At 56.3% G+C, this 14,927-nt stretch overlaps 1 protein-coding gene across 1 annotated transcript in view; it reads right to left on the bottom strand.

Moving 5' to 3' along the window:
- PKD1 (polycystin 1, transient receptor potential channel interacting) overlaps positions 1 to 14,927 on the bottom strand; it is a 58,584-nt gene that overhangs the window by 23,955 nt on the left and 19,702 nt on the right. Inside the window, 9 exon segments of the mRNA XM_019512744.1 lie at positions 654 to 813; positions 1,900 to 2,116; positions 3,519 to 3,798; positions 4,773 to 4,916; positions 7,370 to 7,519; positions 8,525 to 12,147; positions 13,063 to 13,196; positions 13,625 to 13,800; positions 14,031 to 14,162. Coding sequence (XP_019368289.1) covers positions 654 to 813; positions 1,900 to 2,116; positions 3,519 to 3,798; positions 4,773 to 4,916; positions 7,370 to 7,519; positions 8,525 to 12,147; positions 13,063 to 13,196; positions 13,625 to 13,800; positions 14,031 to 14,162 — 5,016 coding nt within the window.

The following is a 14,927-nucleotide window of genomic DNA, read 5'->3' on the forward strand; positions in this document are numbered from 1 at the left end:
ATGGGCCTCTCCATAGGTAGGCACCAAGAGGAGTGCCAACACGCTGACCAGGATGCCCTGGGAGGGGCACGTGAGCCCTCTCCAGGGCTTGGGGACTGTCCTGTCCCATGCAACTCGGGTTGGACCTAGTCGAGGACCAGCTCGGATGCTTCTGCCCACTGTACTACCAAAGAACAGCCCAAGGATGGAGTTCAGAGGCTCTTCTTTCCTCCTCTCATCCTGAGCCGGAGATGGCTGAGAGAGAGGGACTTCCTGAATGCTGAAAGGGTCCCCGGGATGGGATAAAGCTCCTCTTGGGGAAGATGCACTAATACCCCGGGAGCTGAGCACCTCTGGCCAGCTGCTGACTATGCCCTGCCATAGCCATGAGCAACAACGAGCTCACAGCAGGCGATGGGGCCACACCACTGTGAATGGGAGTTTGCGGGATGTATTTTGCGTGCGGAGATGTAGGGCACGTCAGCAGAACAGCGCTGGCAGCCGGGTCAGGGAGGTCTCAAGGGCATCAACTCGGGCGCATAAGAAGCTAGAGGAAGATGCCACTTCTGCAGGAAAAATATAGGGACTGGCAGCTCCAGGTGGGCGCTTGGGCTGTGCTTTGTCTGTGCAAGCCTAGCGTCTAGGCCAGGGTGCAAGTCTGCTTTCTGCTTTACCTCGTTCAGGATGGTGATGAGGGCCAAGGAGTACTCGATGACTTGCTGCGGGTCCCCCTGCTTCACCAAGCCCTGGAGCACTGTGTCGGTCCGACTGTAGAGCCACCAAGAGAGGCTCTGGTGTCCGTCCGGCAGGGTCGGCAGCGTGATGGTCATGGAGCTGTAGAGGGAAGAAAATGGGTATCACTGGCTGCTCTTGGACCCAAGACCCGCTGGATATTTCGGGGAAGAGGCCAACTTCCATCCTGGTGTGAGACCAGGCTTCTGCGCAGGGTACACGGGACGCAGGGAGGGTGATCTGGATTAACTTGCTTCATGCTTTTAGCTGACTCCTGGCAGGTCTAAGAGCTACCCGGGAGCGGGACTTGATCCTCCGCGACGTGAGGAGCACCGGCAACCCTGGCTTAGCACCACCGGCCCCTTGTGACAAAGGATTAATGCCTGGGTGACTCAAGGGCATGGAGGTTTGACCACTGCTGAATGGAAAGGACATTGCAAGACTGCATTAGCTGGGCCGGTGGCTCCCGGGCCCCCAACCCAGCAGCCGGCCTGCCTGCAGGAGACACAACCCTTCCTCCCTGTCCACAAGTGCCCCTGCTGCCACTTTCTCCCTTTCGAGCTCCTTGGATGCCGGGGGGGAAAGCAGGACACCGCTAACATGTGGGGGCTCTCCAGACACGCGGTCAGTCTTCCTCTACTCCTCGGGCTCTCCCGCTCATCGTGATGCAGCCCCGATCTGCGGCAGAGTCCGGGAGCAGCCTCCCCTGCTTGATTTATTGACTGGGAAGTCTGTTGCTTTTAACGAGGATACGCAGCCGCCCACAAACATGACAGGGGATTCAGGGCCATAAATTGAGCTGGGAGGCTGTGGAAGCAGCGAGTCTGGGGAGAGAAGCTGCGTGGTTGTTTCTAATGAAGCGATTTCCTTCAGGCTTCAAGGGGCCAGTGGCAGTGTCTGTTAAGTGGGAATTAAAAGAGAAGGGTTTTTTCAGGGCTCTCGGGGGGGCAGCTCCTAAATGCTGCGTGTTGCTCCCCATTCACTGGGGCAGGGAACCCGAGTGAAACGAGTTTGTTCTCCATGGGCCTTGTGATGTACGTGGCCCTTTGAAACCCTTCGCTCCTCCAGAGGCCACCAGGAAGCAAATCCACCCTGCTTGACCCAAGTCCTGGAGAGACCCCAGTCAGGACTGGGCTGTGGTCTCCAGCACCGAGCCCGCCATGCAGATGTGGGACGCAAGGACCTTACCGGTTGAGGGCGACCACGGTGGCTCCCAGCTGGTCCTGCACAAGCACCGAGACGTGCACAAGGAAGCTGCTGGCCTGGAAGCCAGGGGGGAGGAAGGCGCCATGCTCGGAGCGGCTGCCTTTGTACACGCAGAACTGTTCGCAGTGCCCCGCTTTGCAGCGCGTGGCCAGGAGGATGTACACCAGAGGAGCCTCTTCATCCTCCGTGTCTCTCCAGCCTGCAAGACGAGCATGGGGGCAATTGAAGGGGACTGGAGAGCAGTCCTCCGCGCTGCGCCTGGAGCTGCAGCTACTGTCCCGACGGCGAAGAGCAAGCATTTAATGCCACCATTAAAGCTGCGGGTGCCCCTCCATTTCATGCTCCCATGTGCTGCTCAGAGCATGCTTTGTGGTCTATCACCTGCCGCCCTTGAATTGCCCTGCCCCATCCGCAGGGATCTCTAGGGTAGGTAGGGCAGGATGGTCCCATCCCTCCCATTGACCAACATACTTCCTCCCATATCATCCTTATCGAGGACCGCTCAGCCTAGGGATGCTACAGCCAGGGGCAGGACGCAGACCCAAGCAGGGAGCAGCAACACCAAGCTCTGCCCGTCATCTGTTCCCTTAGGGGTTTTCTGACTCAAATTCAGGGCCTGTATCCCCTGGGGAAGTCCTAGAGAAATCGAAGCAGCTCCACAGGGTTAGGTTACCCTGTCTCATCCGCAAAATAAATGGTGTGATGCTCTTGGGCTGCAGGATTATCCCCTGGGCACAACCTGGCGTCAGACCAAGGGTTTGGTGGGGTCAGGATGTGTCTCCTGGGCTATGGTGCCGTGGCATAAATAGCGACTGCTGCTGGCGCTCAGCCCCAGGGCCCCCGTGTCTCATGTCCAGTACAAATATCACTAATAGCCGAAACCCCCACCATTACTGCAGCATCGGGTTTCGGGATTTGTTCCTGGGAGGTCAACTGCATACAATAACATCATTCTGATTTCGCTCCCGCTTTTCTCCCCGCGACTTCAGCGGCCGCCATCGTAAGGACCACTCAAGAGAGGAACCAATTCATCACGTCTCTGAAATTCCCAGCATTCGTGTGTAATAAAGCATTAATCCCTAATGCTAATCATGTGGGGAAACAGCAATTTCAGAGGCACTTAGTCCTTGGCCCCGGGCTGTGCTCTGTCAGCCAGCCAGGCTTTTCCAAATGTTGGGCTGGATATTTTTGTCTCGGTGACGGCTGGAGAAATAGCTCCCAAGTAGCTAGAGCCGGGCAGAGGAAGCGGAGCGAGAGCACGGAGGCCACGTTTTCAAAGGAGTCTTGTCCTTCTGGGTGGCTGCCGTGGTCCATGACCGCGGCCAGGTGGAGGGGCCTGGAAAAGTTTTACGCTCGCCAGCGGGGTAGACGGGCACTGAGTTCCTCCAGACAGGTTAGAAGAAGGTGGGTTTTGGAAAGCAGCACACCACAGACGCAGAGTCGCGCAGGGCCTGAGGTTTGGGGTGCATGAAGCTAAGACCTGAGCCTGCCCCATGCAAAGGCGCATTGCAAATGGACCCCAGCAGCCTTGTGGGGGGTTCTGCTGGAAGAAAAAATAGGGGGTCGCTGGATAACTCTGGGGGCCTCTGGCTTGCTCTCACCTGTGCAATTAAAGTGAATCTTCGCCATCAGCGCCTCGAGCGGTCTGTCCGGAGACAGCCAGCAGGTCCTTCCGATGGGCGGGCGGTTCGGGAGCAGGTCAATGGAGGCGTAGCCTTCCTCCCCTGTCGTGAGATCGATGATGTGCAGGGTGAAGGTGTACCCCTCCCCATCCTTCAGGACCCCTTGCCGCAACACCAGGTTCATGCCCGTGTTGCCAGTGGAGGTCGTGCGCTTGTCCAGCACGAGGGACTTGTTCTTGAAGCTCTGTGCTGCCCACCTCTGCGGGGAAGAAAAGGGAGAAGCTCTGGGTGGAAGGTTTTCACACAGCATCTGCAAATACCAAGCGAGTCCTGGGGGCAGCGGCTGCCAGCTTTGCAGCTGATAACTCGGAGCCATTCTTACGCGTGAGAACTGGACGGCTTCCCGAGCGCTGGTGGGAATATCTGCGTGGCGGGCTCAGATCTCATCGTGGGGATGACATCACCCCCCCAGGATCATTCATCACATGCAAGTCAATCCAGCAGCCGCGCGGCCTCCCCCGGACGCCGCAGGCGATTGCCTGCATGGCGACTGCGTCTCACACGTTTGCATGACACACGACTGCGGAAAATGCCGCACAGGGGAGTTGTTGGCTCCCAAGGGACAGAGCCTGGCGCTTGCAATGGGGCTCTTGCTGACGCTGTTAGCTCCGGCCAGCCTGGGCTTGGGCTGTAGCATGGGACTAGGAAGGGGAAGAGGGGTGAAGAGAACGGACCCTGGCACCAAGGTCACCTAGCAGAGAGGAAAAATCCCACTGAAACCTGTAGTAAAGGGCACAGCTCTGGTGAGCAGGTGGCATGGGAGAGTGTCACCCGCCACCCCGCACTGAGGAGGTCTCTTTGCCATGACACTGCTAGGAGGGCGGCTGCGGGCACGGCCGGGAAGGCTCCTGCAGCTGCTGTAGCCAGCAGCTGTTTCCACAGGAGCTGCAGCGAGCTTGGGGCCTTGCATGGCACGGCGACAGCCACAGAGCACGTGCCCCCATCCATGTGACTACAGCTGCTGACTAAGGCATCACCCCGTGGAAACCAGTCCTCTTCCAGGGTTGCAATGGAAGTCAAATCCTCCCCACGTGCCCAGTGGGAACTGGCCTTGTGCTGGGAGACATGTGCCCTTTCCTTCCTGATAGCACCTATCCGATTATTCCTTCGCTGGCCTGCCTCCCTGACGGGGAGCTGCCCCCCAGCTCCAGCACCAACAGCCCCTTCCCGTACCCCAAGCTTGGAGTCATTGTGGCAGTTCTGGCAGGTCCCCTCCAGGTAGACGTAGGAGCTCTTGCTGACTTCATAGACGGACTGGGCTTTGCAGGACACGCACTCCAGGGAGACGATGGGCACGCCACCCTTCTTGATCAGTACCTGCAAAGAAAGCAGGAGACGCCTGTTTAGTGCTTGGGTTGGTCTCGGGTTGGCAGCTGCTACTGGGCTTGCAAATGCCTTGATCCCTAGCTGTCTGAGCTTGCTTGTCTCCCATGCAGAGGGACTAACACCAGACACGTACATGATTTATGCCTGTGCGCTTCCCCGAGAGCGTAGGCCTTGCACTGGTCATGCTCAGTACAGCTACCTAGACACGATGCTGCTGGGATCCCTGGGAACCCACAGCATCAAGCTGGGCTAGTCAGGATATTCTGTTTTGCCGGGTACATTTGCTTCAGAGGCCAAGTTGGACCCCACTTGTACTTCACTAAGTGCACGGGATGCTGAGCCAAGGTTTTTTGCAAAACGGGGTGTCCTTTAAATTACGTTGCTGTTCATATTAGTGCCATTGAGATTTCGGAGGCAAGGGGAAGGTCTGATCCTAGCTCAGATGAAGCATCCAGCAAGCACCTGACCTTGGGAACTCCTCCGGCTCTCCTGGATGCTCTTCTTGACCTTTACTCGTAGTTGCAAAAACCCCTGCCGCAGTGAGACAGGTGTGATTCTGCAGGACTGTGGGTCTCTGCCCTGGGCCTGTGCCTGTAGGTCTGCTGCACAGGGGAATGCAGTGACCTGTCCTCCCCACTTCCCAGCGACATGCCCAGTGCTGAGCCTGGGCTTCTGTGCTGGGCGCCAGAACCCGGCCCTCAGCCTCCGCAGCTCTGCTGAGTGCCTTGATTGAAAAGAGGGCAAAAGAGTCCACATTGCAAAGATCTTTTTACATCTTTGAAAGAAATCAGGGATGGGAAAGGGAGCCGGAGTAGCAGCTCCTGCCATGCATCCAATGCCTGTGCTCTGCAGAGCAAGACGTGCAGCTTTTCCAAAGCGCAGCATGCTATTCCAGCCATCTCACTCTCATCCTAACATCTCCTCCAGCACCTCGTCTCATCCTAGATCCCCTCACCTCTCTAAGGTATCCCCTGCTACCAAGCACACTGCAGGTTACGTGCTTGCAAACCACGGGGCTTTCAGCTGTGCTGGCGATTGTGACGTTATCTCTGGGCTTCTCTGAAGCTCTGCTAATCCCCTACGAAGAGGCGCGGCCTGGAGTGTGACAGCCCCTGGTGCAGTGAATATTGGGAATGTAAGGAAAGGCAGGAATAACAAGTGTTGAATATGGCAGGCAGCTCGAGGAGAGTTTCCACGGAGAGAGCACTGATGCTTCGTTCATTCCTACAACATGTGCAAACTTCCTCTGACACTGGAGCCATTGTTTTGTGCTCACGCATGGAAATGAGATCGTACAGAACGTCCTTGAAAGACTCTCAGTTTAAGGCTTTTTCCCTCCCCCTTATCCTCCGGCTTTGGTTTGAAAATCCAGGCCATAAGACTTTCCACTCTCAACCGACTACGGCTCTGATTGCCAAGCGCACCATGATGAATGTCTCTGACATAAGCCATAAGCACTGCCGGACTGCAGAAGCATTTGGTGTTGGGTTAAATCTGACAAACAACATGCGCTTGGGGACTCTCCCTTTTCTTTTTGTAAAATAAATGGGGGAAAGGGCAGGGCTTAGCAACAGCGAAAGCCAGTGTGGGCTGCCGGAAAGCTTGCGGAAATTGGGGAAGGGCTTAGTGCTCTGGAGTGGAAGTAGGGCTGGGGCTGGATGACGGGCTGGTGGGTTCCTAAAGCCATGGGCTGTAGCAGACTCCTAACTTTGATTATTAATTTAAATGGGAGCGGGTCGTTAGCATGCGCAGGCAAGGAGACAGTGGGAGCTTAATGAAAGACTTATGGGAGGAAACAAACCCAATGGCTGGCAGACGCTGCCAGATGTGCTGCCCTCGGGATGTCTGCAGGATGCGTGCTCCTGCAAGGGTCATACCCAGGGCACTGGGGGCATCCCAGGCAGGTAATACCCTCTTTTGCCCTTCAAGGGTCGTGCCCAAGGCATTAGACGCATCCCAGGCAGGTAATAACTTCTTTTGCCCTTGCAAGGGTTGTATCCAAGGCACTGGGGGCATCCCAGGCAGGTAATACCCACTTTTGCCCTTGCAAGGGTCATGTCCAGGGCACTGGGGGCATCCCAGGCAGGTAATACTCTCTTTTGCCCTTGCAAGGGTCGTGCCCAAGGCACTGGAGGCATCCCAGGTAGGTAATACCCTCTTTTACCCTTGCAAGGGTCGTGCCCAGGGCTTTGGGGGCATCCCAGGCAGGTAATACCCCCTCTTGCTGCTTCCTTGCTGATCAGTGCAACCGGCAGCAGATTCTAGCATCCCATGAGGAATTTACTGCCATCCCACAAAAAGGGGGAGGCGGAGGGGGAGAGAGTCTGACGCTGGGCGGCCCCCAGAGACATCCCTTGGAAAGGGGAGCGGGACCCGCGGGCTCTCTAGTGCCCAGCCATGGGCGCGTAAGCAGAGGGAAGTGGAGGGTTCGAGGCAGTACGTACGGTCTGATTGGTGGCCTCGGGACTCATCCCCTCCTTCGAGACTGTGAGATCGAATGTATACTCCACATCTGCTTCCAACATTGCTTTGGAAATGGTGACGGTTCCTTCCAGGGCACTGAAATTCAGAGAGCACCCTGCAGCCGAGCTCTGCTTGCAAGGAGAAAAGAACTTTCAAACCCTCCTTCGAACTGATGCGCATCGTATCAGTCTGCAGGCGGTACAGGCAGCTTCATGCGCAAGCTGTTATTGCTATAAATGACCTCTTTTGGCTTCACTGCTGGGTGCAGGAGAGACCGGGGTGGGGGGTGAAGTACCCACTGTGGTGTTCAGCGGGTTAGCAAATGCTCTTGAAATACCTAGATTTTGGCTGGCCTCCAGATTCTTGTACTATTGCAATGACACAGTTTGGGAACCAGCAGCCAGACAGATCTGAATACTTTATATTAATACCAAGCTTGATCCACATGCTCTACACCCTTTGCCCTGAAAAAGCAGCAAGTGCAGAATAAAAGGACTTTCCATAAACTAGACGGTTCACATCAACAAGGCAATGGTACTGGTACAACATTTCCACCTGGTACCAAGATAATGGTACAACTTTTTGCCAGGATCATCTGACAGGCAGGGATGAGCCTGGATAGGTGGGTGGCTACGAAGGAACAGGGTCCTGCATTTAGTGGTGACTTGGGCTTTCCTTTGAAAGCCTGACTTTTTGCTCCTGCAGAACTGAAAGGCTTTTAATAAACTTTACTGGGAGCAGGATCTGAACATAAGTCATACATCTGGCCTGCCAGACTGCAAATTGGCGCCAGTCCGACAGTGAAGAAAGCAGATGCACTGCAAAAGGGGTCCGGCGAGAAGGCCGCAGTGGTCAGAGCCCCTCTACTCACTGGGGCAGAGGAAAAGGAAGAGCAGGCAGGCACCACTTGCCATCGCAAGTGATTTCATACAGCCAGGTGCCAGGCTTCCCTTCTTGCCTTAACGCTACAGAGAGCTGGTCACAAAATCCTTCCTCTGCACCATCTCAGCTCAGCTACAAAGACACGCCAGTGCACGGGCATACAGGTACCATGAAACCCTGCACATCGCCTGGGGTCCCCGGTGCTCCCACAGTGCAAATCCCTCGCCCGGGCTCTTCAGTATGGGTTTTCTTACCTTAGAGGAAGAGGCGCAGGACCACTGGTAATGCAGCGGGGTCTGTTCGCTGTCGTCCAAGTTAGGGTCGTAGGATTTCTCGCCATCCAGGATCAGGTCCTGGGTGTTGGACCACACGCGGTAAGATCCCCCATCGATGATTGGGACCAGTTTGCTTGGTATGACGGTCACGTTGGCGAAGATGCTCTTGGCCAGCGGGGTGTCCCCAAAGGAGACGATGAAGACGAAGCAGTAGTGCCCGACTTTCAGAGCCAGCTTGGGGATGACCAGCTGAGGCCTGTTCACGTCCACGCCGGGCAGGCGGATCTGGCTGGCCTCGCCGAGGTGCCGGCAGCTGGGCGCTCGGTAAATCTCCCACAGGTACTCCGTCTGGTACTTGATGCAGCCGCGGAGGTCGATCTGGGCCTCCAGGTAGCTCCTCTGGGATCGCTTCATGACCACCTGTGGAGGCAGCGCGAGCTCCACCTCCGGCTCCTCGCACTCCAGGACCCGCACAGTGACCGTGACCTGCGCTACGAAGAAGCTAACAAGGTTGGTGGCGTTCACCTGCACCAGGAAATCCCCAGGGCTCAGGTAGGAGTAGTTGGTGGCCGCCACCTCGGTTCCCCGGGTGGGGGAGCCATCACCAAAACTCCACCAAAACACGACCTGCCTCGCGCTTGGCACCACAGAGGCTTCGAACACTACCGTCCTGTTCACAAAGGAGCTGCTGGGGTGAAGGGTGACCTGGATGATTTGGTCCTGGACCTGGATGACTCTGGTGAGGTTCACGCTCCCCAAGCCATTAAAAGCACTGAGGTGTATTTCGAGCAAGCCGGCAGCCGCTGGAGTGTAGCAGACGGTGTTGTCTGCCAAAGTGGCCATGTAGCGGCGCGTGTCCGTCTGCAAGGAGAACTGCCAGGAGTAGTCCACCTGTGAGCCGCATCCCACCTGGGCGGTGAAGCACTGCGCCACTCCCGTCGGGATGCCTGGCTCACAGCAGTGCACCAGCCTCAGGTCGCGGATGGCTTCCAGGACCGAGATCAGCACGTGGGTGCTGGAGATGCTGACTTGGTTCTCCACTGTCACCGTCACCAGGTAGTTGCCGATCTTGGCAAAGGCATGGGTGTACTTGGAGCCGTTGAGCACCACGGAGTAGTTCCCATTGATGCTCACCACGTAGGTCACGGAGGAGCCGGAGATCATGTTTATCACGAAAGAGACCTCTTCTCCTGGCTCCACCACCTTCTTGCTCACAAAGAGCTCCAGCCCTCGGACTTGGTCTTGCACCGTGATGTTCCTGCTGACCGCCGCCCAGCTGACGTCGTTGGACGCGTTTAGGAAGACCGAGAAGGTGCCGGCCATGGAGAACGTCACGGCCACCATCTGGCCGTTTATCGTGCTGTTGGCCAGCTCCCACAGCCACGTCACATTGGTCCCCTTTTGCAATTTGCCATCAAAGACCACCGTGGAGCCTGATGCGATGTAGCTGCAGTCCAGCTTCGGAGTCTCAATCCTCAGCCCCACGACGGGCTCCTGCACAAAGACCAGAATCGTTCCATTCGTGGCACCAAGCTTGTTTTCTGCCCCAACGGTGACCTCTACCACGCCCGGGCTTTGGAAGGAGTGCGCAACGAAGGGCTCAATGGTCCGAGAAGAGAAACCATCTCCCAGGTGCCAAAAGTAGGTGACACCAGTGCCGCTGGTGATGCTAGTACTTATGTTCACGGTGGTATTGACAGCAGCGGGATTGGGGAAAGCAGAAGGCTTCAGAAGGCCAATGCTTTCAATGAACTCCACCGTCCTGTTCACGGCTGCACTTCCCAGCATGTTGGTGGCTCTTAGGTGGATGGTGTAGTTCCCGGCTTCCAGGATGCTCAAGGAGAAAGTCTTTCCGCCGAACGTCTGCATGGGGCAGCCGTCCCTGAGGGCAGCCCAGCTGTACGAGATGTTCGTCCCCTCTCTCACCACGGCCTGCAAGTGCAATGTTTTGTTGGTTGGGAAGAAGGCATCCTCCACAAGGTCGCCACTGGCAATCTGCAGGCCTTCGATTTGCTCCAGGACAAAGACGTAGATGCTGTCCTGCAGGGAGCTGATCTCGTTCTCTGCCGTCACGATGACATTGAAGGTCCCCACAGACCGGAAGGTGTAGGAGATGGTGGAGGAGCCTTGGATGGGCGTGCAGCGATCGCACAGGATCCAGGAGTACCGGACGGCACGGCCCGCTAGGAGCATGGCCACAAAGCTCACGGAGCCATTCAGCGGCACCACGGTCCTGCTGGCGTTGATGGTGAGCCCCTGGAGCCGCCTTTTCACAGTGACATTGACCCGCGTCTCGTTGGAGCTCACATCGTTCCAGCCCGTCACGCTGACGGCGTAGCTGCCGGTGGTGTTGTACGAGTGGGTGACGGCCTGTCCGCGCTGGTTGCTGCCATCGCCAAAGTCCCAGCGATAGCTCACCTTGGTCCCATTCGCACTGGCAGAGAACAGATAGATCTGGTTTAGCTCCAAAACCCGCGTCCCGTTATACTCAATTTTGGCTACTCCAACTGGTTCTTGGACTTCCACAAAGGCCGTGTCATTGTTGAATGAGACATTGTTGGAAACGGTTACAGTGACCAGGTAGATACCCGTGCTCTTGTAGGAGTAGCTGACCTCAGTGCCACCAGACCTGGTGGACTCGTTGGTCCCGAAATCCCAGCGGTACCTGTACTGGTACAAGGGCACGGCGCTGACCTGGAACCAGCTCTCCTCACCCAGTCTCACAAACTGCTTGGCGGGCAAGAGCGTGACATTGATGACCTCGGGCTCCACGCACACGCTAGTGAAGTAGTGTGCCTTGTTCGCACTGCTTGAGAGGACCAGGGAGAGGGGGAAGATGCCACTGCGGGTGAAGTTGTGCATGACCGTGGGGTCCCCGTAGACGGTGACGTTGGATGAACCATCTCCAAAGGTCCAGTCGAAGATGTAGTCATTGGGGTTCCCCGAGACGTAGGCGGTGATCTGCACATCTGGGTGCTCCAGGATGCAAGAGGAAGGCTCGATTTTGAGCACCTCCAGGACAAAGATTCGGAGAGGCACCAACTGAGAAACAGAGCTGACGGGATTTACCGCGGTCACGTTCACGGTGCAGTTGATGTCCTTCTCATAGATATGTTCTACCGCTGGCAAGGGGCCCTGCTGGACAGTCCCGTCCCCCATGTCAAATATCCAGGTGATATTGTCCCCCGTCTCCACAGAGGCGTTGATTGTGATGGACATGCCTACCTCCACGGCCTCCTCGAAGGAAACGTGCAGCCCCGCTATCTCCTCAAACACCCGGTAACGTCTGAATGTCTCCACGCTGCTCACGGTGTTATTGGCTTTCAGGCTCACATTGTAGACCCCCTTGGTTTGGTAGCTGTGGACAGCTGTTGGCTGGCTCTCCGTCAGCAGCGAGGAGCCATCGCCGAAGTCCCAGGTGTACAGGACACCGTAGGCAGAGGGCACGGGGTAAGCTGTGAAGCTAACGGGCCGGTTCACGGCCAGGACGTCCATGTCGGTTTCTACCTTCACGTCGATGAGGTACATGTGGACGTAAACGGGGATCTGGTGCGTGAGGTTCTCAAACTGGTTGGACACTAAAACCACCAAGGTGTACTCGCCTGCATGCAGAGACAGCAGAGCACGGGCAATTATGCAGATGTTTGTGAACCCACAAGAGGCTTTAAAAAGTGCTGCCACGGCCCCCTGGAAAATGCTAAATGCTTTCCAGTTAGACAGCGTCCTGCTTTTATACCTGCTCGGTGTTTCTCTCCCTTTCCTCTTGTGCCTGATGGGAACTGCATGGAAGCAGGTTGTGCATGCGTCCACCCATTCTGCAGCCTGCCTGAGGATCCCAGACCTTTACTGGCTTCTATATATCCACACCACAGCTACGGGGTGATTGGGCTATGCAGACTTCCTCCCCCGGTGCCCTGTCTCTTCCTCGCCCTGAACTGGAAGCCTGTCCCCAGGACGTGACAAGTGCTTGGTCTCCAGACTCCACTCGGCCCCTGGGCTGTCTGCTGAGACTGCTGAGGCGAGAGGGGCTCCACTGCTGGAGGTTGTCCGCATGTGAGTAAATGCACATGGGGAAACATCCTTGGAGGTTTTGAAGACCCAGCTAGACAAAGCTTTGGCTGGGATGATGGAGTTGGGGCTGGTCCTTTTTTGAGCAGGGGGTTGGACTAGATGTGACCTCCTGAGCTCCCTTCCCACCTGAATTTTTTTATGACTCTATGTTTTCAAGCATGGGGTAGACCCATGCTGGGACCAGTGACCCTGGTGGAAACAAGTTCCCATAGTCACAGATGATCTCTCCTTGTTCAATTGTGATGCCCCTTTGCACCACTTGTTTCTATTTTTTATTATTCCCCTGTACTGGCCGTATCAGCAGCCGGGACAGACTGCTCAGGAGATGGCCTAACCGCTGCAGACCTTTGAGTTAATCTCTCATGGGCAGTGCTTGGGAATGTCTTGCAGCCCGTGGCCCTGAAACCTTCAGGCAACAAAAAAGAAGGAGACCAGACAGGACTTACCTGGCTCCTCATAGGTGTGTGATGCACTATGCTCGATCACCACCTCATGGATGCTGGGGTCAGGAATGAGGAAAGACCCATTATAGGGAGGTTTAAACTGGTACGTCTCGTGGGTGCCATCACCAAAGTCCCACCTGGAAAGAGACACAGGCCATGAGCCAGGTAGCTCACTGGGCCTGGTGCCACGCTGCTCAGGTTTCTTCCCCAGCCTTACTTGGACCCGCTCCATTTAACCATCCCTCCCTTCCTATTTTAAACACTGGGCAGCAAAAATACCAGTTGGCCCGAATGCACCCGACAAGCCAGTGAATTCCCGAGTGACTCTCCTCTCCTAGGGGCACGAGGAATGAAGAGTCAGACCCCGACGAAGCACCCCATGCTGAAATCCTTACCTGCTTCAGCTCCTAGCAATGGCAACGGGGGTTTTCCTCGAGTAAGCACGAGGAAAAGAACAAGCCAGCCCCCAAAAACTGGGTGAAACCAATGGGCCTGAAAGTGAGGAATGCACCTAAAAATCCCACCCAGTGAACCGGCGCCTCTGGGGAACTTGCCCAGGACTCACACAAAGGCGGCATCCACGGCCGTGTCGATCACGACGCTGGCAGTCAGCTCCACCGTCGTGTTCTGCGGGAGCACCGGCAGGATCCCGGACACGCTCAGGTTCTTCATTTTGTTCATCTTCTCCACTGTGACATTGTAGTCGACCGTGACGTTGCTGACGTGGTTGGAGGCAGTGAGCTGCGAGGGACAAACAGAGCCGCTGGTGGGGCAGGTGTGTGAACCGCAACACAGTGCCAGGCAAGGGGCTGAGCTTCAGCATGCGAAAGAGCCACGGGGTACCGTTCCCTGAGCAGGGGCACCCTCACCCTGGGCCAGCAACCTCCTCTCCTGGCAGCTGTGCCCCTTCGGCTCCGAACAGCACAGAAACCTGGACGAGCAAGGGAGTCGCGGGAGAGGCCAGGGCTTACCGACAGCTTGTACACAGCCGCGCTCTGGTAGATCACGTTGAAGACCACGTTGTAAAAGGTGAAGGATGGTTTATCGTCCACTGTCCACCGGAAGGTCACATCTGACCCGGCCTCCAACATGGGCACGTAGCTCTGCGAAGGACAGGAGGGCGCGTGACTCTGGGGCTAGAGAAAGGCACGCACGGCGCTTCCTGGGGTGCTTTGGGAGAACAGACTTGTGCCGGGAGTGACTCGCAGCAGGGACAGGAGAGACTCTAGTGTCCTCTGGGTGCTGCTTTTTAGCTAAAGTATTTTTGGAGGGAGGGGAATTCAGTTTATGATCCAAATGCAAAGCAACCCACGGGCTTTACCTTCAGCCCTCAACCCCTCCATCGTGTTATTTCCACTCCCCCACTCGTCAAACGCCTTTTCCTCTTTGCTGCTGTTGGACCCACCAGATCTGCAAGTCTCTAGATACAGAGAAGGCTGCAACTGAACTCCAACTAGCTTCAAGTATCAAGGGCAATAAAAAGTCCTGTTTCAGATATGTGGGGAGTCAGAGGAAAAGCAAGGGCAACACTGGACCCCTGCTGAACCAGATGGGACAACTGACAACTGACGCCCAGGAAAAAGCCAACCTATTAAATGGGTACTTTGCGTTGGTCTTTCATCAATCCCATAGGACGCCCATGCCCGCTACGGGACAGGGAGGCCTGGGTGAGGGAGATCCCCTGCCCTCCATCAATGCTGACCTCGTGAAGGCACACCTTGAGAGGCTGGATACCTTCAAGCCAGCCGGCCCTGACAGTCTACACCCCAGGGTACTCAAGGAGCTGGTGAGCATCATAGCCCAGCCCCTGGCACGGGTCTTTGAAAACTCCTGGCACTCTGGTGAAGTGCCTGAAGACTGGAAGAAGG

The sequence above is a fragment of the Gavialis gangeticus genome, unplaced genomic scaffold (genome assembly GCF_001723915.1).
Source record: "Gavialis gangeticus isolate Ggan-Ray unplaced genomic scaffold, GavGan_comp1, whole genome shotgun sequence".
Classification (NCBI taxonomy): Eukaryota; Metazoa; Chordata; order Crocodylia; family Gavialidae; genus Gavialis; species Gavialis gangeticus.